At 41.7% G+C, this 24,995-nt stretch overlaps 1 protein-coding gene across 1 annotated transcript in view; it reads left to right on the top strand.

Annotated features, from left to right (window-relative positions):
• The window catches only part of LOC136003042 (cytosolic carboxypeptidase 3-like), a 33,356-nt gene extending 8,800 nt beyond the window's left edge, over nt 1-24,556 (top strand). The window contains exons 6-17 of the mRNA XM_065658326.1: nt 211-990; nt 2,527-2,689; nt 3,788-3,914; nt 4,457-4,554; nt 4,716-4,795; nt 5,884-5,950; nt 13,565-13,630; nt 14,813-14,870; nt 19,711-19,759; nt 21,671-21,727; nt 23,164-23,315; nt 23,989-24,556. Of these exons, the coding sequence (XP_065514398.1) occupies nt 211-990; nt 2,527-2,689; nt 3,788-3,914; nt 4,457-4,554; nt 4,716-4,795; nt 5,884-5,950; nt 13,565-13,630; nt 14,813-14,870; nt 19,711-19,759; nt 21,671-21,727; nt 23,164-23,315; nt 23,989-24,248 (1,957 nt within the window). The 3' untranslated portion in view covers nt 24,249-24,556. The remainder of the gene's footprint in view (nt 1-210; nt 991-2,526; nt 2,690-3,787; nt 3,915-4,456; nt 4,555-4,715; nt 4,796-5,883; nt 5,951-13,564; nt 13,631-14,812; nt 14,871-19,710; nt 19,760-21,670; nt 21,728-23,163; nt 23,316-23,988) is intronic.
• Nucleotides 24,557-24,995: the final 439 nt, after the last annotated feature.

A 24,995-nucleotide genomic window follows, 5' to 3' on the forward strand; every position in this document is an offset into this window, starting at 1 on the left:
ATGCAGACAGCGGTGGCGTTATTGACACACCAGGTGCGATTAGGCATTTTTCCTGGCAACAGTGTAGACTTTGATTTATGACAACGTAAGTCAGATTTGCACCTGATTCACTGTGGGGTGCTTTTCCATGGCAGTCCGCATTATTTGACACTGCATCATACTACAGCACTAACCAGCATCACAACTGTTTGTCTTCTTTCTGCCTACCAGCAATGAATTTGAGTACCAGCTCACCCTGCGTGCTGACCTCTACACAAGCAGATACATGCAGTGGTACTACTTCCAAGTAAGCAATACGCAGGCAGGGATGCCATATCGCTTCACTATTGTCAACTTTACCAAGTGTAACAGCTTATATAAACGTGGCTTGCGGCCACTGTTGTACTCAGAAGCCGACGCTAAGAAACACAGCATTGGCTGGCGAAGGACTGGAAATGAAATCAAGTATTACAAAAACAATGCGGGTCAAGGTGAACGTCAGTATTTCTCACTCACTTGGACATTCCAGTTCCCTCATGACCAAGACACTTGTTACTTTGCCCACTGCTATCCTTACACCTACTCCAACCTGCAGGAGTACCTGGTGGCGATCTCTAAAGATCCAGTGAAGTCCAAATTCTGCAAGATTCAGATCTTGTGCCATTCATTGGCAGGAAACATAGTGTATGTTTTAACTATCACCAACCCCCCCAAAAGCAGCGACGGCACCGAGAGGAAGGCTGTGATACTAACTGCGAGGGTGCACCCAGGAGAAACTAATAGTTCCTGGATAATGAAGGGCTTTCTGGATTACATTCTTGGCGATTCAAGCAAAGCTCAACTGCTGCGGGACAATTTTGTCTTCAAAGTGGTACCCATGTTGAATCCAGATGGTGTGATTGTGGGAAATCACCGCTGTTCTTTAGCAGGTCAGGACTTGAACCGCAAATATAGATCTAACGTGAAGAAATATTATCCTTCCATCTGGTATACCCGAAACATGATCAAAAGGTAAGCTATTTTTCTTTCCTTTTAGAATAGATGATTTTCCTTTCCACTGTTTCTTTGTTAGTGTGACTTCTCTGCTCCGTGTTGGTTTGGTATTGTTTACATCTTTGCCCTGTACCCGAGCCTTTCTGACTGTTTTGGTTACATGCAGTTGCATTTCAGAGTGGATTATTTTTTTCTGCAGTATTTTGACGGTTTTCCATTAATATCTTTTCTCCATTCCTGGTAATAAGTTATATCTCCAAAGTAAAAGAGTTTTCATTAAAACATTTTCAGCATATTTCTCCCCACTATCTTCTGCCAAAATCTACTTATCAAATTCCTTATTTCTCTCATTTTTTTCCTTTTCTGGCATACAACCACATCCCAGAATGAAGTTACGTTCAAAGTAGACCATTTGACAACAAAGATTGCCAAGTTTGCTGTATGTTTTGCTACAAATATATTTGATTTCTTATGCAGACTTCCAGTCACAGAGACGTTGATACTCTGGATATAAAAGTAAATCTTCAGGTATTAAACTAAACCTTTGGCTAGTAAACTAAATCCCTCTGTAACAAATTAACACAAACAAGACTCTTCTGCAAAACACCAGTGTCAGAATTAGTTCGTTTAATGTTTTTCATCTAGTTACAGGCTATTTTAAGTAAGATCTGTATTCTTTCAAATGAATGTTTTGGCATGTAGATCCCCAGCTTACAGGGGATGAGCACTGTCCCTATCCTTTCCCATTAGAATTCTTCTCTCTGTCTTACTGCATGGAGACAGCCTGCAGTTGTGAGTGCCATGTAATTAATATTAATTATGTCTGCTGAATTGCTACTGACCTTCAGCCTCATGTTCAGCTACCGTCAGCTGAGACATTTATTACTGCTTCTTCTTAGTTCCACCATGGTTTTCCAACTCCTGCCCGGACTAAAGCCGGTGACAAGCTGTGCTACCATCACATCTTTCCTGTAGATCTCTGCTTTGACACAAATTGGGCATTGGGATTGCTAAACCCCAATGTGTCTACCTCTGAATTTTCTTTAAAAAGTTAGTTAAGCAATAATACATTGTAGAATCTTGACACATCATCAAAAAATATGTCTCCAGCTTGATAAAGGAAAGAGTATTCACTGCCATTTATGCTTCGGTCTCATAAGTGTACAGGATGTGTTATTCAACACATGTACAATAGTGAAAGAGCAGCAGATAAGAGTAGCAGGATTCAGCTGTACAATGTGCTCGTGTACACATCTACAGAGCTGGATGTACGTAACTGAGCCTGAGAGTCAGAACAAACACATGGACAAAGGCTGATGATCCATACACTCATATGGTTATTTCTGTGCAGTGGTAAGTGTTTTATTCTGGAGGGAACTGAGCAGTTTGGCTATAGTCTAGCACACTAAGGGTTTAACTTAGAGCTCAGAATATGAAGCATATTGATTTCTTTCTCTTTAGGTTACACATGAGACTCACTTCTGAGGTGGGAAAACAAACAAACAAACAAACAAACACTTTTAATAAAGTATTCTATGTCATCTCATATTACAGAGTGATGGAGGAACGTGATGTTTTTCTATATTGCGACATCCATGGCCACAACATGAAAAAAAATGTCTTCATGTATGGCTGTGAGAGAAAGCAGCAAGTAAAAACACCATACAGGAATCCACGTGTCTTCCCACTCTTCCTGAGCAAGAGCTGCCCAGATAAGGTAAGCAATTGTCTGGCTAGAAACTTACTTAAAAGTTAAAGCACCACCTGGGATTGCTAAGTAGACTGCATTTCACCCAGTAAAATTATCTTCAGTTGACTAAAACTAGAAATTGTAGGAATATGAAATTTTAACTCCTTTGAAATTACAGCTCTCTGAAATTTATCATGCTGAATTGGGACATAAAGTTAGCATTTTTAAAGATTTTTTTAAAGGATGAAGAAAAGTGGATATCAAAGTAATATAAAAACCATAAATATCAAAGTAACATTGTTTTAACAATGTCAGAAACTAACATTAAATATTGTGTACTCATATATCAAATGCAGCTTTAAAATATATTGCAGAATTAAAAACAAACAAGTAAGCAAATAAGAAACTAAATAAGAAAAATATTTCTCTAAATTGAAACTTTTTGAAAGCTTCTGTTGAAAATTATGTCAAAATCACCAGATTTGTTAAAGATATTTCAATTAGGGGAAAAAAAGTTTAGTAGGAAATGACAGCTTTTAAAATATGTCATTTTCCAGCAAAATCTAACTGCAGGAAGCTTCTTTTGAAGCAGAAAGGTTGCAAAGGCTCAGGAATAAAACCATACACAAACTAACCTACTAGATGTCATTGCATACTTGCAGCTAATGCTGTTTTCCTCAGATATCAATAATGAGGTGGTTGTGAGCTCCAGATCAGTTGCATCAAACTGTTGGACTATTAACTCATGAAAGAAAAGCTATTCCAACTTTTTAGTAAATATGCGTGTTGGTATACAGCAGGATTCGTGGTAGCTCAGCTGGCCAGCTTTCTGTATAGGATTGTTTAGAAACAGTAAGTACAGCCACATAAAAAATTACTTGCAGATGTCTCTGAAATCTTTAAAGTAAAATAAATCTTTAGTCAAAGGGCTGCTATTTCACCTGCATCTCCATTATACCAGTAATAACAGTATGCTCTGACATAGGTTGTGCAATTATTCAAGTAGAGTGAAAACTCACAATTGTTTGCTTGGTAGATAAGATTTAAAAAAACTTGCAGGGTTAAAATGAAATCATTGCATCTTCCTATTTACTTCAAAGGCTAATGCTGTACTTGTCTTTTAAGTTCTCATTCCCAGACTGCCGTTTCAGAGTACGAAAGAACAAAGAAGGCACAGGTCGAGTGGTAATGTGGAAGATGGGCATCAACAACAGCTACACTTTGGAAGCCTCTATTTGTGGCTCTAAGTTGGGTGAGACATTTCGCTGTAGCTATTTATTAGCAATCATCAAACAAGACCTTTACTTTTGTTTTTTCATGGAAAATGGTAGCTTGGGCTACCATCCCCTTGTTGATGTTCTGTCTTACTGGGTAGAAATTAATGATGATTTAAGATAAGAGTTGGAAAAAACCACTAAAACTGGGGCATTCACCTCACAACCTTTCAGGCCACCACTAGCATTATTGCGTATGTATCACGAAACAACAATATTAGTGGAGTGCAAACTAAAAGCAGTAACTGAAGACAGTTGTATTTTTAGGAGATTTTGTAGTAGGGATCAGCTAACTATGCATTATAGTTAACCCTTTCTGAGTGGATAGATTTGTTCATATAGGCAGAATACTGGTATGTAATACCATCTGTATAAAACTCCAGCAGTCACAGACCTGTCCAGCATCTGTCAGTGAAAGATAATGTGAGTTTGCAGTCAGCCACCATCCTATCACAGATACCTGGCAGTCTGCAGGATGGCTGACATTTTCATTTCTGTCTTGCTCCTATTGATGCTGCAGGCTACAGACGAAGTACCCATTTCGATATGAAAGACTTGGAGTCAATAGGACAGCATTTCTGTGATGCTCTCTTGGACTACTGTGTTCATAGCAAGGAGGTAAGGAACGTCCCCCCTAGGCCTTTCCTCCTGCCTCAGTTGATCCTACTGTGAGAAAATATAATACTCCATAGAGTTATAACAATAATAAATTTGATAATGGCTTTCTTTAGGCAGTAAATTAAATGTGTTGTGCTTCTTATTAATATCTGTGCCTGAAGGAACACGAGAAATTACTGAAAGAGCAAGCCAGGATGAACTCCAAGGTCCCAAACTCTGACGTGTTAGATTGCGATTCCAGGTAACTTTAGATATGCCACGATTTATTTTATGTTCTCTACACCTCATAAAGAGTGCCTGAGTAAATGTTAGAAAAGTTACTAAAATTAGATTTTTAATAGTCACACTCCTTAATTTAATGCTCCTTAAAAGATTGCATACAAATCTTATACCCGAACTTTAATAGCCAGTTCATTGGAAGCAGCAGAGCTCTGTATTTCCCCCAGGTGGCCTTTCAGGGGAGAAATGAAACTGAGTGGGCACAGAGCTTGGTCTATTGCATCACTTAAATCAATCTGCTTTTTTTCGGCCTTACATTTTGCAGAGTAATCCAGCCACAATATAAAGTATATTGTTTTGGTTTTCTGTAAACCTAATTTTGTTAACCATGGAAGATGCTAGTCTGATTCCATTCAGCCAAAGGGGTTAAGTTCAGAGTAATTGATAGCAGTGCAAGAATCTGTACACTGACCAAATGATACACCTACTAAACATGATCAGCTCCTTCTGTGCCAGTGCGGACTATGAGTGACTGCAAGATCCATTGTCCAAGTGGTTTATGAGAGGTGGGCATTTATGTGTGAACAGCTCTGGCCCTATGGTCATTTATTAGGGAATAAAACTTTTGTACAGTTCTTTTTTGGGGAAACATTAAAAGCTTGGATCTATCTCATCAAATTTTAGGTGCCCAGAGTACAGAAATCAAGACCTGAGCTTCACAACTGGTGCTAAACTGCAAGGACATAAAGACACAAAAGATCTTAATGCAGCATCAGCAGTAGGAGAAGGATGATGTTCTGTGAGAGGATTTGGGAGGGGAAAGGTGTATGAAGCAGAACTAAAAGAAACCTAGGTAGAAGCAGGAGATGCCGTCTGGATAGATCACATCTCTTTCAGTAACCAAGCTTTCCCTAAGATGATGATGCCCACTTTTTTCAGGTTAGCTATAGGTCTGTAAAATTAAAATGTGGATCTGGAAGACAGGCATATGGAAAACACATTTACATCTCTACCACTAGGGTTACTACAGGAAACACTGCTAATGCTGCAAAATACTGTTTGCAATAACCAAATTTGGAAATTAAACAAAACAATGCTCATCTTTCACAGCAGCCAAAGTTCTGACAGCCCAGACTCCTCTGATCTTGTTGCACACCAACTAAAACTGGGTACTAAGGTATGCTATGACTTTTTCTTGTCTGTTTACATCTCTGTCGTGAATGCCACTGGGAAAGAATCGCTAGAGTTTAACAGGCTCTATTTTGAAGAACCTTCGGATTAAATCAGTCAGAATAGTAATTAACAAATCAATAGCCTGTAGACATACAGTCCAAATGAACAACGCAGAGCAATACTATTAATTTACCCTATAGCTTAACCCAGATTATCCAGAAGGTGGTGGGTTTGTTCCAAAAGAGGGTGACTTTCTACCTGTCGGGTTCTGTGGCACAGCTGAGTCAGCAGACATAGGGTCAGGGCGAGGAGGAGGAGGACACTGGCTTTAAGCACAAGAAGTATCGTGCCCATGTACACGGGTGTCAGCCATACATTCAGGTACCCAGCGCAGTGTGTTCAGGAGTTGTGTTCTCCTCTCACAGATGCAGGCAAGTCATCACACTGGTGCTGAGTGCTGTCAGCATCAGACTGCCCCACTGCGTACTCCTAATCTCACAAATGTAGCCTCAGATTTCACAAAGTGCTTTCTACTGGAGGGCAATGAGACATTTTATTTTCCTGAAACCTGTATTTCCTTGTTTTGCTGAAAAGAATGGATTGAAACATGGGGTTTTGTCCTTACTTGGTGTTTATTTCTTTGATGTCTGTGATTACCATAGTATTACTCAAGATGTTTCCTGTAGATAAGCAAAACAAACTTTTGTGAGGGCATTACTTTTTGAAAGCTTGTGGATGGATTTTAGCCAACAATAATAGTTCTGTAAGTCATTGCTTCCTGTTTATGACATAAATGCAGTAAATAAACAACAGTAAAAGCTGAAACTAGTACCAAAACTGTGTAAAACTGAGCAATACTTTGCAAAACATGCAGATAGGCATTTCAGATGACTGGGCTAGTTGACAAATTGCATGATTTTGAGTTTTAGATCTAGTTTCAGATATGATAGTTTGAAATATGATGTAGTCAGATAAGCTCTGGTGAGTGCACTTGTGGTGAGGGAAACTGCCACAGATCCCTTTATGTGCCCTGCTCCTCCCTGGAGGCATTTGTCCCTGGAGAAGTTATATGGAGAACACATATTTGTGCAAAGTCCAACAGTTCCACTTAGTCCCACTCTCATCCAGAGTTTAAGGAAAGCTATGGGGTTTTGTACTTAAGCAAGGTGACGTCCAGACAGGTTTTCCACTCATTCAGATGGATTTGCTGGCTTTAAAATAAGTAAATAAATAAATATTCATTACAACTTTAGAATGAAAATGGCAAATGGGCTCTAAAGTTATCAGCATTTTCTGGTTAACATCAAGTATCCTGGGCCTTTTAGTACTTCTCAGGTCGTCGTGCTTTCTTGCCCCACGTCGTCTCACCCGGCTGGCAGTGTGCCTATGCATGGGGGTGTGACATGGGGCCGGCAGCTCTATGGACTAGCAACTTGAGAAAAAAAATGCCTAAAACTCTGAGCCTTTCCACTTCATTTGCTTAAAATAGCCTTGTTTGTGTCAAAACACTCAACATGCCAGTAGGTGGGTTTTTCTGACCTCCATAAGCACCATTTCCATATGGTCTATAAATGGTACATAAAGGCAAGACAGGATTCACCTGTTGTCTGTAATTAAGCTGTAAATCGAGCAGGCTGCCACATAACTCGCATTCGTAACTGCTTATTGCAAACCATCTGTGCATAGTATTCATCCCAGGGTTTGGGATTAAAGGCCATATAATGAGGTGTGTCCTTGATGACATGGGAGATGTGGAATCCTTTTGGATAATTGTGATTTCAGGGGTCTTTCAGATTCAGAAAAAGAATGGGAGGGTTGTAACACTGCTTTAAAAAACCAAAGTCCAGACAAACACAGAAGACCGCTGCAGAAAGTTAGGGTGTTGTTTCTCGTCCATTTAGTTTAGCCTTTAAAACTGGTGACTTGCTTGGGAATATACATAAAAGAAACATCCAAGAAAAAGGAAGGGCAGGGATGCCTTCCTAGAAACACTTGAGCCCTACAGAACCCGCACAAGAGCATTTGTTAAAGCTTAATTACTTCAGGAACTGTACTAAGTAGTGGATTAGCATATTTCTCATCCTGACAGACTTTTCACATTATGTGAGGAGCCATTTAACAACCATTTTCTGTCTGTGGAGGGATGGTTAGATAGTAGGGGTCATGTAAATCTAATACAGTTAGCAGAACAAGAATTAGATAAGCAGCGAACTCAGCTCATGTGAACCGCAAGCAAGACGCTGACTTGACAAAGTTATAAGGACCTTGACATTTAGTGTGTAACAAACAAAAGCCTTGTGGTTAGAAGTTCGTTGGGAAAAGCAGATGTAGAAACGAAAAGAATGGGGATCTAACGGTGGAGCTGGCAGTTAAGTTGTAACCAATAATGAGCTTGAGTTTTGCAATATGCATAAGCTGATTACTGATTATACTGAATGTCTGTCGCTAGGCGAATTAGGTTAATGTAATCCCTAGATTTTAGCCAATCAGGTTATGACTAGTAGGCATAATTATTGGAACATGTATAAAAGTAAACTGCTCCGTAATAAAATTGAAGTTTGCCGATACTTATATTAAGTGTTTGCGTCTTCCCTCGCTGCGACGAATGCGACAAATGGCGCCCGAACAGGGACCAAAAAAGAAAGCCCTGCAGCCACGGTTGAGCACGGTCCAGCGAGTAAGGGACAGCGGTCTCGAAGCAGCACGAGAGGCAGAAGAGCCGGACTCCGTGCCCGGAACGACCTTAAAGAAGGGTTCCGCCGCTAAAGCCGCCGACGTCTTGCAAGGGCTGCAACAGCGCGCTGAGGAAAGAAGGTATGGATAGACAAGCGGCTTATGATTTGTTTAAGTGCTTCTTACAGAAGTGTCAGCTTAAGGATATTGATTTAGACAGGGAGTTAGCAGGGTTGCTCACGTATGGAGTAGCCAAGGGTTGTTTTAAGGATCCTAATGAGGTTTTTGATGTAGAGGAGTGGTCTCGCTTTGGAGAAAAATTGTGGAATGCAGCTATCGAGGAGGAAAAGGCAGCTAGGAAGTTGGGACGGCCCTGGCGGGTGGTAACAAATGCCTTAAAACAATATCACGCGGAGCAAAAGGCCGCCCATGCCGCCTCAGCAGCCCTAACTTCCCCATCGGCCACTAATGCAGCCACTGGAGAGGGTTCGGCTTTTGCCTCGTCATGCCCGTTGCCCCCTGCCATCAACGTTGTTTTCCTGCTGTCGGGTTCATTCGCCAGTTCAGTTCCTTCTGCGCCTCCTATGCCGTCTCCCGGTCAACCGAGCGAGGAGCACTGGCCATCTCCCCCGAAAGGGGAGGGGAAGGCTCGCGCGCCTATAGACTCTAAAGACACTGATACAAGGGGCGATGCAGAGCGGGTGGCGAGCGAACGGCAGAAGTTGTGGCAAGAGATTTCCAATCAAGCTTGGATGTCAGGGGACAAAGAGGCGGCTGAGGCCCTGGCCGTTGCCTTCCCAGTGATATATTCTCCCACTGCTGGTGGCCTGAACGCCACCATCACTGCCCTAGATTAGAAGCTGCTGTCGCAATTACGGGCCACAGTTAGTGACTCGGGTCTCCATGGTGAGCCCACCCGTCAAATGCTAAATTACATTTGGGGAGGTAATTTGTTGCTTCCAAATGATATTAAGGGCATTATGCGTCTTATTCTTACTCAGCATCAGTATCTGCTCTTTAATGCCCATTGGCAGCAGGTGTCACAGGAATGCGTAGCGGTACAAAGGCAGCCTGGTGACCCTCTACATGGAGTTACTTTGGATGAATTGATGGGTCTCGGTAATTTTGGTAGGATGGAGGCACAAGCTCTACTTGGTCCAGATAAGATCCGAGAAGTCATGAGATTGGCGAGAGCGGCCTTAGAGAGAGTAAAGTCCCCGGGTGGACTCCCAACGTATATGGGAATCAAGCAGGGTAGAGAGGAAGCATTTGGTACGTTTATAGACAGAGTCGCAAACGCTATTCAGGCGGCGGGAGTCCCTGAGTATATGCAGGGAGCTTTGTTAAAACAGTGCGCTATTCAGAACTGCAACGCCACCACGCGTAGCGTTCTTATTACCCTACCCAGTAATTGGTCTATTGAAGAAGCATTAGAGCGTATGGCACAAATTCCTACCGGAGCGCACGCGATGCTGGTAAATGCAGTAAAGGAGTTAGGGGCAGGTATCAGAGAACAGGCACTCTCAACTCAAGCTCAGGCGTTAGCCGCCCTTGCTCCCTTGCAAGCGTCTGGAGCGCGAAATCGATCAGAACGACAATCAAGACCGCAGTGTTTTCGTTGCGGAAAGGTGGGCCACATGACGAGAGACTGCACGGAAGATAATGTGTGGTGCAATCACTGTCGTTCCAACACACACAACATGACCGCCTGCCGACGGGGGTCGGGAAACGGCCGGAACAGCGCGAAGGGGACCCGCGCCATGACACAAATGGTGAACCCGCCTCCCACCTCTGCATTCCCACAGCAAGTGACGACCAAGCCCTTTCTCCAGCCCCAAGAGGGAGCCTCGGCCTTGACTTGGCAACAGCAGTAGACTGCACGCTCACTGATAAACACCCTGAGCGAATCCCTACTGGTATTAAGGGCCCGTTAAAAATTAATAACATTGCCGTTGGCGCCTTGCTAATAGGGTGTTCGTCGAGTACAATAAGAGGACTCTATGTATTGGCTGGATTAATCGACGCGGATTATACTGGGGAAATACAAGTTATGGTACATATGGACTTTCCACCACTCCATATCCCTGCTGGTAGCAGAATTGCACCAATCTCCCTGCCAAGCGTCTTCCCCCAGGACTATTTTTAATTTGTGGAGACCACGCATGGGCAGGGATACCCAGAGACCCCCATGGTGGACCTTGCTATTTAGGACAGTTGACACTCTTTCACCTTTCGTTACATCAATTATTAAATATGAGTTCTAGGCAATCAAAGAGATCTGTGCATGAGCTAAATTGTGATAGTCAATCAGATCCCGTGTTTTGGAGTCGCGCCATCACAATCCTTACCTCCATGGTTTTGCCCGGTGCTACTGCAGCAAGATCTATGACCTCACTTAAGCAAGTTGCATGTTGGACTAAAAATGAACTCAATATAACTAGCCAAATTTTAGGGGAATTAACGCAAGATGTAGCTAGTGTTAGACATGCCATACTTCAAAATAGAGCAGCCATTGATTTTTTGCTTTTGGCACAAGGACACAGTTGTGAAGACTTTGAAGGAATGTGTTGTATGAACCTTTCAGATAATTCAGAATCGATTCATAAAAAATTGACTCAATTAAAAGATAATTTGCACAAATTAAATGAAATCAATGACCCAATCGGAGTTTGGTTAGCACAGTTTGGAATAACTGGATGGCTGAAAACACTTATATTAGAAGGCTTACACTTCTTTGTGGTTATTGTAGCAGCTTTGCTTATTTTAAGTTGTATCCTTAGTTGTATAAAGAGAGGCCTGGAGAATTTGATGTGAGAAAAGGTTTTGCTAGCACAAAATAAAAACGGGGGAATTGTGGAGGGATGGTTAGATAGTAGGGGTCATGTAAATCTAATACAGTTAGCAGAACAAGAATTAGATAAGCAGCGAACTCAGCTCATGTGAACCGCAAGCAAGACGCTGACTTGACAAAGTTATAAGGACCTTGACATTTAGTGTGTAACAAACAAAAGCCTTGCGGTTAGAAGTTCATTGGGAAAAGCAGATGTAGAAACGAAAAGAATGCGGATCTAAGGGTGGAGCTGGCAGTTAAGTTGTAACCAATAATGAGCTTGAGTTTTGCAATATGCATAAGCTGATTACTGATTATACTGAATGTCTGTCGCTAGGCGAATTAGGTTAATGTAATCCCTAGATTTTAGCCAATCAGGTTATGACTAGTAGGCATAATTATTGGAACACGTATAAAAGTGAACTGCTCCGTAATAAAATTGAAGTTTGCCGATACTTATATTAAGTGTTTGCATCTTCCCTTGCTGCGACGAATGCGACATCTGTCCTCCCTTTTCTCCTCCTGCCACATTCCTTGCTGTGTATTCCTTTCAGTTATACACTTCAAATGTTCAGTCCTTGCCATAACCTGGTTTAACACACTAATCTGATAGGAAGCAAACCCACCGATAAGAATGAGATTGTTCTCTGGTGGGTTCATGAGTTAAATCAACTCACACAAGATTTTTTTTGAGCATCAGAGCCAGTTTAAGGGATGGAGGTAAACACTAGTTAGGAGCGGAGACCAAAGCAGCAGAGTTTGGACTGAGGGAGGCAGGACAAAGGAAACTTTCTCCTTCAGTAGCAGGAAATCCTTAGGGGATCTCATTGGTCTATGAAACCACAGCTTTAGGTGATTACTCAAACCTCTCAGTTTTAAAAGTGACTGTTCTTTAGAAACTAGTTACTAATTTAATAAACAATAAAGAGGACTCTTCTCCAGCAGAGGTTCCTCAGGGTACAGAGCCCATCCCATCATGTGCCTGTCTTAGGAGAGGATGAGCATGTTCAGGACTGAACACAGCTTTGGCCACCTAAGAGCCGGATTCTATAAGGCTATGCCTGCCAATACCTATAAACACCAGTATACATTGCAAAACTGTTAGTTAAGTGGAGCCTCACTAGGTCCTGTTCTGTAATTTCTGTGCTGAAACATAGGCAAAAACATATTTCATGCAATGAAATTGTATGAATTGTATTCATGCATCTTTCATGCAATGGATTAAAGCTCTTTTGCTGGATGTATACTGGCAGCAAAAGACATCAGATTGATACTGTAACTGTGTAAAGAAAATAGCAACAGTTTATTAAATGAGTTTGAAAGAGCTGTACAACACAATTCCTGAAAGAAGATTCTTTCTTCTGTTCTTTTCATGATTATGCGCGTTTTTCCCATATGAAGCTACTTCAGTGACTAAGGTTATTAGATCAAAAGACTTAGCGAAATTTCTGTTGTTCTTGATGGAAGTTCTTAAAGGCATTTGAAAAAGGTGAATAGCAAGGAATATCACAGGTACAGTAGAGTTTTTGACAGAAATTCATGGAACTGTGTGTACCCCTCAACAGCACTTTGCTGATCAGCCTAGGAAACTCTATGGCACTCAGATGTAAAACAGGAACACTGTGACTGTTGCCTAGACAAAGCAAACTCGTTTGGAAAGAAGAAGTCACCTTCATATTTTGATGGATAATATTCTTTTAATGTGCATAAACATTATAATTCTGGCTGCTTTATTAATGCTTTCATTGGTTCAATAGGTAGACCAGTGCTTCCCAAGATATTTGCATTTTATGCTAATCTTTCTTTTCAGAAGCCCCAACATCAGAAAAACAGAGCAGTGGCAATTAATACTACTGAGAAAGCATGGTTATCCAGGTTCCCAGACTAAAAATAAACAAGCCATATTGAGTAGGAAGTGAGGTCTCTCGTCAGTATATGTTTGTATCCAGGTTCATAAATATTTGCTGAACAGAACAGCAAAAAGAATTCAATCTTGAGCAGCTTGCTTACATGTGTTCCTTCTGGCATTGTGATTATCATGTTTATTTGCACGGTTGTTTGTACGTGTAGTATTCCCTCATGAATCAAAATGGTTACATACTATTTTCTGTGCAGAAAAAAACGAAAACATCAAGACATTTTCACAGCATTGCTAAGGCCAGAAGTCATGAAAGCAAACATGTGAGTATTTTTCATCCTGGTAGAAACATATTGTGGTCTTTTTCTGACTAGAGACTGATATATGACAGCTTAATTCAACCACTGTAACTTTAGACAGTTTTGTCACCAAAAGCTGCTGACCTAGAATGCCCACTGGTCTTTAGTGTCTATTTCATCTTTCAATGAATTGTCAAGACCAACAAGTCTGGGGCAGGAAAAAATGGTAAAATTATGTCTCATTAATATATTATTTGATACATTTAGATCTTTCTGTCAAAGAATATGCCTTGGAGCTGGGTATTATACCAGCTCTTCTTCAGTCTCCAAAACTACTGACACCTCATTGCCTCAGCTGGACCTATTTCATCCAGTTTCATCGAACAAGATTTTTGCCCAGTCCATTAAAACATTTTTGGTTGTGTTTTCCAGTCCAGTCGAGTGCTGTGAAAAGAAGAGAAAGGGAAAAGTCCTAGGACATTCTAGGGAAACAGGCAATATACTTTTTTAATTAACTTTGGGATAATTACCAAATCTCACCTCTGAAATACTTGTACTGGCAATATTTTAAAGATGCATCATGCCCCTTCCTAGTATTTAGAGTGCGTGATTTGGTACTCAGTATTAGCTGGCCTCACAGTAACCATGGGATTAAGTTTACTGAAGAGTCATTGTCAGAATAGTTGCTATAAGATCTAATTTTTTTAAAAACATCGTTTCCCCATTATTGCTGTTCAGCATTCTACATAATTCTTTAAACAATGTGAGTCTTGTTGTAACTGAAAAACACTTAAAAATCATAGATGAAAATAATGTAGTCTTATGTTCCTTTCCTATTTTCATGAAAATGAATTTAATTTAAATATTTTTATAATGCTGAGCACCCAATAGCTTGCAAAATGAACATAAGTTGCTGAGCTTTCTGAGCTTTTGGAAGTCAGGCCAAATACTGAATGCCCAGCTTGCCTTCTGCTTGGGAGGGAAAAAGAAAAAGGCAAACAAACAGATGACAACAAAAGCCCGGCCTTTACATGTTAACTCTTTTTCCGCTAGTTATTTAACCCTTACCGCGCTTCCTTGTCCTAATCTGGTGTACACTCCTTGAACAATCCATAAAGTAGCTGACTGTTAATACCTTTTTGTCAACCAGTCCTTTGAAACTTAATAAAATTAATAGTTCATTTGTGTTTCTATTCTGTTTCACAGACCCAAGGCATTGAAACTCAACATAAGATATTTCAGGTACTTGACTCAAAGAAAAAAGGTAAATATTATATGTTTGTTTAATTCTTTAAAACCCAATAAGCCATTTCTTTTCTATAATCTCAAACTTCAGTAAAGATTCTGTTCCAAAAAGATAAGTACAGAGTTCTTTGGCTTGGATTTCACTCAGTCTCAGCATTTGGAAGAGCTCATTTTTCTTCAGTTTTAACTGTCTTCATCATATAATTACACTCTGCTTTACTGATTGGAACAGTCTTTCTGGAGGAAAACGGAACCCAAGGCAAATTCCAGAGAGATTTAAAAATATTTGCTCCTATTGGCAGTAGGGTACATGCATTTAAAATAATGCACTCACTTAGTCCAGAGAAACTGGAGGAGAAAACATTGATTGAAGTCAAACAAGGCAGACCAAATCTTATGGAATTAACTAGAACATTTTGGTTTCATAAGAGACAAAATGAAAGCAGCGAATGTGGAGGCTGAGGAAACAGAACCAGAGAACTTGTGTCATTGCAAGCACTAGAAATCTGGGAAAGATTTAGGTGTCAAAGTGAACAAGTAGCTCAACATGAGTTGTTATGCTGTGCCATAAGAACAAATACAGTTCTTGCCTTCGTGAAAATAGGAGGGAAAAGCTATCTTGACTTCTTTGTAGAACTTCTCTGAGACTAATATTGAATTATTTGACTGCTTCTTGTGTCATCATTATTTTAAAGAGTTTTTTTTAAAAGAATAATACAAAAGAGAACCTCTGAAATTATTTAAGAACCAGAGACAATCTCTTGTCATGACACTTAGGAGAGTTCAGCCACTTTATGATGGATAGAGACTCTATGGGATGAAAATTGTCTCCTAAAATATAAATATAAGCACATTCTTCAGTACAGCAGCTGAGAGTAGCAGACACAGCCTTAGTCAATAAAAAAGAAAGAATGAGAAGCTATGACTGCAGTTGATAAGAGATAAATTTGCATTAGAAATAAGAGATGCACATTTTATCAGGGATTCAGAACACCCACTATTGCAAACTCCACCTGGGGTGGGTTTTCTGTCTCACTTCAGTCAAACATACAGTCTACAACAGCGTTCACAGAAAAGGGAATGAAATTGTTAGCTTCTTTTTCATGGTAGGTGAAACAAATTATGAGATAACTTGTGGTTCTTTCAGGCCTTGAAGATCTGATTTTCATAAACTTTAAATTTTTTACATTAAAACAGAATAGGCTTCTTACAGGAACACAGAGTTTATTGAATTCAGGAATTTAAAGATAGGGTTTGGTAGAGTTTTTGGTAGGCCTTTAGTTGAAAACATTAACGTGGACAGAGTACTGAAAAACAGTGGAATTTGTTATGCTTAGTGTCTAATTTTGTGGCTTTGCAGATACCCACAAAGCCGTGAAACAGCCTGCCATCAAGCATGCAAAATCGACAACTTAATGTATGAGGAAAATAGCAAAGTAAAAATGTCCTGAATACAAAGCTGCCTGCCCTTACCTTGCAGTGCCATAAGTGAGCATTCATTGATTTTAGCCATTGATATTATTTTTATTTATTCCAATAAACACCTGTGAGCAGTGTTAATTACAGCATTGTGTCACTTTTTAAAAATTCTTACAGCTCATATTATTGCCAAAATTTTGCAAAGCTGATAATACATTTCTCTTCAGTTCTGACCTCTCCTACACAGTTAAATATTCCGGGAATTACAAAAAGGAAAAAAAAAAAAAAAAGATTCTTCACATTGAAATAAGAGCTTTAAAATCTTTTCCAGATGTCATGTCAGCAAATTATACAGAATAGTACTTCAGCTGTTATTTTCATGAGCAGACATCTAGCATTCCTCAATTAGGAACAGATGAGAAATATTAAAATAGTCATACCTATTATCTGTGTTTTTATATAAATCTGTGGTGTTTATGGATTCATAGGGAGCTATCACAGATCAGTTAAACAGAGGAATGTGAGAACAATTTACTTATTCTCTGCCTACATTAAGGATACTGGAATTAATTCTTGGGAAGATCCTTATTCATGTGATTTTCACACTTTGGATGCTGAAAATCTAACAATGTCGTACTATAGTGGTATGTTTTAGTAATGACTTTGTGCTTGGTTCTGAATCCCTGTCTTATTTTTCTCAGACGTACTCAGAGATATTCTGCCTTATGGCTATTTTGTTTTTGTCTTAGAGAGCTTAACTGGGGAAAAAAGAAAAAGTGGGGGGCACAACATGGTAGCTGGAAAACTAACAGATGAATATTTGGTTTGTGAAAGGGTTTGTGAGAAGGATGTGCCTGTGATAGGTGAGGACTGGATTCATTGACTGAGGGGATGCTGTGTTCTTAATGTATTTTTAAACCTGTGTAAATATAGCTGGAAGATTTCTCTGGTTTTGTTTTGTTTGGTTTTTTTTTTTCCCTCCTTACTTTATTTTGGCCAGGTGGGTCAAATATTATTGATGAAATTCAGTATCAACCATATAAAGCATCTCTTCACGTAGAATAAAAGGAGCTTCAAAACGCTGTAACTGTTCTTTGTGTCCAAGGGATGTGCCTCCCTGTACGCTGTCAAACCCAGTTCATCTCACCCCTTGATCGTGGACCTTACCCAGTAGTTTCCTGCCTCCCCAGACCCTACAGGTGAGGTATTTGCAGTTTAGGACTAAAGCCAGCTGGAGCTAACCTGGTCCACGGCCGGCTGGTAGGATGCATCTGCTGGGTCAGGTCATGCTGGAGGACCAGGGCCGGGGCTGCAGCAGTGATTTGGCCACCTGAGGAGATGCGGTCTTCACCTGCCATCAGTGCCAGGTCCATGCCTGCCACACCAGCAACGCGCTGGAGATCCACGTCTTGAGAAAGAGAAGATACATGAGGCACCTGCAGCGTGGAGGCAGAGATGAAGTTAAAAGTGCCTCCCTCTCTGCCAGCCTCTGAGCTTGGGCGCAAATAATTACAGATGTAATTGGCTTCTGTGGGACAGACGGTCTAGTTAAGTACAGTTTAATACACTTTAAGTACAGTAAAGTTAAGTACATTTAAATGACTGATGAGGGCTTGCCTGCAAAAGAGATAAATAAAGAATTAATTTTTAAATGTTTTTGCAATCTTGAGTGACTTTAAAGCACATTCTTCCCCAGCTGCAGCTGTTTGTTCCTAGCTATGGTGTACCATATCCAAGGGTAAAAATGTAACAGATCACATTCTTCTAGGCTTTCCTGGAATTGACCTTGCTTAGAGGAAGGAAAAAAATAATCCTGCCTCTTTATATTTTGTTACTGTGTTTTTTAGATGCGGACTGGAGTACTATCCCACAGCCTGTAAAAAAAACCAAAAAAAAACCCAACACCTTATATCCCCCCCTTTTCTCCCTCCTACTGCTCTTCCAGAGATGTCCCATCAGCAGGGTGTGTAGTGAAGGCAGGTGCTGTACATGTACCTGAGAGGAAACAATTTCTAGCCCAAAGGTTGCTGTCACTTGGATATTTTTACCTCACCTGCACCAGGCCCCTGTTGAGCTGCTGCCTGAATGCGGTGGCACCACCGCTCCAGAGGCTGCCACACTACTTAACATATAGCGCGTAGCTTCCCTGGGTGCTGGCGCTGCTCGTGCCCCAGGCACCTTGTTCTTAGTAACGCAGCCAGGCAGCGTGCCGTGAGCACTGCCTGCTCAGCAGCTCATGCGCGTGTATCGCCTGTCAAGGTCAGCTGGGTGGCACCAGCTCTTCTTCTCTCCCACTCCCAACTCCCATGTTGCTTGACTAGTGAGGCTTGACATAGTATTCATGCTCTGGAGGTGTCTGGAGGTGGTTGTCCCGCTCTGCTCTGCACTGGTGTGGCCTCACCTGGAGCACTGGGTGCAGTTCTGGGAGCCACAGGATAAAAATATATTAAGCTACTGGAGAGTGTCCAGAAGAGGGCTACAAAGCTGGTGAAGGGTTTGGAGAGGAAGCCATATGAGGAGCAGCTAAAGTCACTTGGTTTGTTCAGCCTGGAGGAGACTGAGAGGAGACCTCATGGCGGCTGCATCTTCCTCACAAGGAGAGGAGAAGAGGCAGGCGCCAAACTCTTCTCTTTGACAACCAAGGACAGAACCCAAGGCAATGGCAGGAACTTGTGCCAGGGGAGGTTTAGGTTGCACATTAGGAAAAGGTTCTTCCCCCAGAGGGTGGTGGAGCACTGGAACAGGCTCCCCAGGGAGGTGTCACAGCCCCAAGTCTGGCAGTGTTCAAGAAGAGACTGGACAACACCCTCAGACACATGGTGTGAACTGTGGGGTTGTCGTATGCAGGGACAGGAGTTGGACTCAGTGATCCTTGTGGGTCCCTTCCAAATCAGGACATTCTGTGATTCTATGACTCTAGTCCAGTGTCATTTGAATCTCAAACACTTGCTTTCCTTGGAGCAGACACTAGGATTGAGAACGTGTTCTTCAACAGAGCTGTATGCTTCGCAAAGCAAAATAATCATGTTGCCTTTGGCACCTTTGTTTCCTGATTTATAGTTTTATGCACAGTGGAGCAGTTTCAGTGGGAGCTACCCAGAGTAACTTTATCGTAAAATATCTTTTATTAGACAATAGATGAAGAAGGGGAGGTGGGCATGTGGGTTGGAATCTGTTCAATATGAAGAAAGTCTTAATCACCACAACTAGTCATCTGAGTAAATGGATTGATGTCCAGCGATGTCTGCTTACTGTAGCTCTACTTACTGTAATTCTACTTATTGTTACAGTAAGTAGAGTTACAGTAAGTAACTGTATCAGCCTCAGCCAGTTATTGAGTCTGAACTAGCCAAGACAGAATTTGGATGTTTCATTGTGTTGATTTTTTTAAGAGATCTGATGGGCACTTTCCATATTTTTCTTTTTTCTACTTTTTACAGTAAAATTGCCAATTACAGCCTCTGCCAAACAAGTACAAGAGTATTTCAGGTAGGAGATTATTATATTTTACAGGTTTCTAGCATTTTTCACAAAGCAGGAGTTAAACAATGATCCCAGCCTGATTTCTTTACAAATCCACTCTCCTCCTTTTTATGATCCTCTGACAATGTGCTTCATTATTTTTCATTCATAAACTAGACAGCTGTCCTTGGCCACTACATCCCGTGGTTGAGAGTGCAGGGGAAGCTGACAGAGAAGCAGAGAATCCTCTTTCCCCCATCTCATCTGGAGCACAGACCCCCTCCTTCAGCCCACAGCTGCAGCTGCTCTCCCAGCTTTGCTGGACTCACCAGCACACAGGAACCGATCTGGTGCTTTTCTGGAGGAAGGGATGATTGCTGCTACCTTGGGAGGAAGGGAGAAAATTGGGCCATTCAACTACTAAGAAATAGGGCAGAGGTGAGAAAATAAAGGCCAAGCCAGGCTAGGTGGCACAGACACTCCAAAACACACCTTCACTAGTTTAGAGTCGTTACATATCTTAAAATCACGGTATTGTCATGGTACTGGTGCATAGCTCTTCGCTAGAACATTCCCTTCACCTCTAGGCTGGGTTGATTTGGTGATGAACCATGAAGGTTGGACACTCTTATGAGTGTGCAAGGCCCCGTGGCAGTAATAGTGATGATCAATGTTGATTACTTCCGTAAGTTCCTCTCTACTGATAGCACAATATATTCTGTGTCTTGCTGAGCGTACATGCGGCTGTTGTTGGGTAACAGAGCAAAGTGGGGTTAGCTAGCTAGTTAGATTGCAGCAGATCCTGCCACAAACACCTTACAAAATAATACATATTATTTTGTTCACATTAAATGATTTCAGATACTCCTGCTTTGCACCTTACAGCTCAGACTTTGCTACGCAACCTTGAAAATTTTAGGCTTTCTCCTCATAAAAAAGAAATGCCTTTGGTGTCTATCTTTATTTGTGTGACAATAAGGTAACCCTCTGCTACTTCTATGGTGGGTAATTCTGGCTGACTCAGAAGGGATAGTGGGTACATGATATTGGCAATAGTGTCCTTAAGATAGTATGATGGCATTGTGGTTCTTTGTAGTTTGAAATACAGTAAATTACCCTTTCACAGAATCACAGAATCACAGAATCACAGAATGTTAGGGATTGGAAGGGACCTCGAAAGATCATCTAGTCCAATCCCCCTGCCAGAGCAGGAACACCTAGGTGAGGTTACACAGGAAGGCGTCCAGGCGGGTTTTGAATGTCTCCAGAGAAGGAGAATCCACAACCTCCCTGGGCAGCCTGTTCCAGTGTTCCGACACCCTCACTGAGAAGAAGTTTCTTCTCAAATTTAAGTGGAACCTCTTGTGTTCCAGCTTGAACCCATTACCCCTTGTCTTACTGTTGGTTGTCACCGAGAAGAGCCTGGCTCCATCCTCGTGACACCCACCCTTTATATATTTATAAACATTGATGAGGTCACCCCTCAGTCTCCTCTTCTCCAAGCTAAAGAGACCCAGCTCCCTCAGCCTTTCCTCATAAGGGAGATGCTCCACTCCCTTAATCATCTTTGTGGCCCTGCGCTGGACTCTCTCCAGCTTTCCTTTCCTCTCCCCTCCTCTCCCCTCTTCTCTTCTCTTCTCTTCTCTTCTCTTCTCTCCTCTCCTCTTCCCTTCTCTTCTTCTCCTCTCCTCTCCTCTTCTCTCTCTCCTCTCCTCTCCTCTCCTCTCCACTCTTCTTCTCATCTTTCTTTTTTTCTTTTTCTTTTTTTCTTTTTTCTTTTCTTTTTTCTCATATGATGCTTAGGAAATGCTTCAGACTAAAGTAGCAGGAATTTTACCTGTAAGGATTTTCTATTCTGCATGGTCATCTTTGTGTATATCTTGTCATGAATTTTTGTGGAGATAAAATATCTTCTGGCCTGACCTCTCTGTATTTTAGCTCTGAGAGTCTCACCTGTGATGCTAAAGGCAATCATGAAAAGCCATTTCTGCCCCGGGATATGCAATGATATTTAAACAAGTCCCAAGCTCCTTATGCACACACCAACCTCCAACTCATAAGGCACCAGTATAATACCGACCACAGAGCTTTTCTCACACCCACACAAGCAGAAAGGGTGGGAATAAAGCCCCACAACTCCCTGCTGCAGGGCTCCCATGGGCTGTTGTACCAGGCTGTCTCTGCCTGCCTTTGCAAGGGGCTGCCTGCTCTGCCTGGAGAGGCACTTCTCTTAAAGGAGCTGATTCTATCCTGCAGCTTGGGAACTTCTATCTTGGAACAACCAGTGGTGAATTCCTTGCTCGATACACAGAGCACATTCCCCACTCTAGCTTTTCTTAGACCCTACAGGCTTCAGTTCCCCATGTCCCACTGAAGTGGAAACTAACTGTTGGCCTGATCTTATCCACAAGGCAGCTGTCTAGAAGTTAATGTGCAACAAGTAGCAACACGGCCCCAAATCATCTGCCGTGATCCTCGAGTCTCCATACACCGGCTACTCACCAGCCGATCACGTTTGGTTGCCCATTCCAGAGACAGCAATGGAGATTTGGAAATGGATGAAGCTTTAGTTTGCATTATGGGGTTAAAAGACCAGACTTTGATGACCCCGTCGACATCCAAGCTGGCCACTCGCCGTCCAGAACAATCAACCCTATGTGCAGAAGAAAACTAATTGGATAGTTTTTCTCCTTAAAATTCTTAGATGCAGGTAGATAGCTCAGCAATCCTTGGTCTCATGGCCACACACCAATTACTTCTGCAGGAATCAGAGCTTCCTTGCACCGTTTCCTGTTCGGTCCACAGTAACTGGCACAAGGAAGCATACCAACCTCCACATGCAAAGCATAATGCCCTTAAGCAATGCCATCCTGCTTTCCCAGGGAGTTTCTTCCCTGGATGGTATCTCCCAATCACAAAAATCTCTGTCCATCCTCACTGCACAAGCTACAGGCTATTTTCAGTCACAGCAACTCGACTGCCCTACAACTGAGAGTATGTGCACAACGTGCTGGACAGAAGAGAGGCTGGGAGAAGGAGGCCAGACACAGCTGGTCCTCTAGAGAGGCTTCTATGAGAAAGCCCTCTTCTCTGCCAGTCCCCTACCTGCAGTACATGATGGATGAATGGTGCTCCCCATACTCCTCCTGGCTCAGGACGATGAAAGGCTGCTCCTGTCGGACTCCCACAGCCTCTGGGACACTAGCAGGCATTTTGGTTGAAGTCTCTGCTTGCTCAGCATTCAGCTCTGAGCATGGTTCTGTCTCAGCGGTGCTAGTCTCTGTTTTCTTCTCAGCACTTTGGCCCTGAAGGAAGAAATCCTGTGTGAAATACAAGGAAGCAGCAGCTCCAGATCAAGCTCTTCAGCCACCCCAGCCTCCTGGGAGGTGGAAAAAAAAAAAAAAACAACAATTTGTGCCATTTGTGCCCCAGGAGGCAGGAATATGTGTATGCTGTGATAAGATCCTATCCACAAGAGAACATTTCCATTCTTCCAGCTTTAATCTGATCTCCCAGAAGATGAATAAACACGATGGCAAAAGTGTCTTCAAGTCTGCAGAGAAGACATTTCAATATTTAAAAGGTTTCTCAGTTATTGTTCTTTTTGAAATACACCAAATAATAAGTTTTCATTCTGTTTGGTGGGTTTCTTGGTCTAGCTGTCTCAAGGTACTGAAAGACTTAAGACAGGTGGTTCTTGTGCATTAGCAGTGCTGGAAAACTCCTTGGTGTTCAGCAGCAGCTGGTACACTGTGGCAGAGGTCAGAACTGGAGCTTCCCAGATGAGACCCTAGAGGTCCAGAAGCTCATTAACCTCTTTGTGAACAGCTCAGGGAAAAGAGCTTGGAAAATCTCAACCTAATGACAAAGCATAATGCCTCTGACCCTGTGCTGTCCTTCTGCAGTTACTGGTGGGAGAGGCTTTAGCCATCTGATCATTGCTTGTCATAAGTATCAGCATACCATAAAGGAATGTATGCTCTGATTCCATGAAATGTTGGAATGAACCTTTCCAGAGGGCGTCAATAGAATATCTTATCACTGGAGCAAAAAAACCAGGTTGCATGCCAATGGCTGAAGTTTCCACATTTTAGTACCAGATTTTGAATCATGCTGTGGCTCTCCTTTGGTAAAGGAAATGTTTCTGCTGTAATACCACAGTTTCTTGTGAAGGAAACCAAAGCCATGTATGTTTTAGTGAGTAATAACTTTGTAGTAGTTGATATGGATTTGTTTTTTTCTCCTTTTTGACTCAGGTCTTGATCATAGTGCAAAGAGCAATTCAAGAAAGGAAGAAAGGAAAGTGAAGGAGAGACTACCCACAAAAGGCACAAGGCCCAAGAAAACCAGGACAGCAAGCAAAGATGTAAATTTTGGGAAGAGTAAATCCTGCCAGGCACAAGACAAACTCCAGTTTTCTCTGCCCCTACTGCCTAAAGCAAAGAACAAACAACATGCTGCAAAATATCAGGATTTATTTTGGAGCCTCAGTTCTTCAGCCAATGAAAGCACATGAAAGTGTCATGTATCTATCTGATTTGCTTAATTCCCAAGACTTTGGTTATAGATTATGACTCTACCAGCAAAGAAGTAGATACCTGCAGAAATCAAAACTCTTCTTGCTCTTTCTTTTCTGAAAAATAGTTGGCATACATTGGCTAATGTACACATGAAGTTTTCTCACCACATGAAGAAGTATCCCAAATTCTAAACCAGTTTAGTTGGGAGTCTCTCCTGAATATAAAGTATCATTTGTCTTAAACAATAAAAACTGGTTTGGTGAAGCAGACTCCACTTCCAGAAAGAGCTCTGTGAAGAGCTAAGTCCCCATCCTTCTTTTTTCCCTTTTTTTTTTTTTCTCCCTTCTTCACTTTTTTTGGAAGTTTCCCTAAGATTCTTGAGGAGGGTGATTATTCACCAAGCAGCTGAAGCCACAGTTCCACAGTTAATAGAGAAACTGGAGAGTCATAAGCCATGAAAATAATTTCCCTCTTTCACCAGCAAACCAAATACATGTTACAGTCAAAAACATTGTGACATAAAATCTGTACACAAGCAGTCGGTCTGTGGAACCCTTTGCCAAAGGATGTCATGGATGCAAAACAAACATACATAGATTCAGGTGGGCATGTACCTTATAGATAGAGCACTAGGAGTTTTTGAATAGGCACATATGGCTTGGGAAAACTCAGCTGAAAAGAATAAGACTCTAGGAGAGTGCTTGGGAAAAGTACTGGATATGCATCCTGGTTTCATCTGGGAT

The sequence above is a fragment of the Caloenas nicobarica genome, chromosome 1 (genome assembly GCF_036013445.1).
Source record: "Caloenas nicobarica isolate bCalNic1 chromosome 1, bCalNic1.hap1, whole genome shotgun sequence".
NCBI lineage: Eukaryota > Metazoa > Chordata > Aves > Columbiformes > Columbidae > Caloenas > Caloenas nicobarica.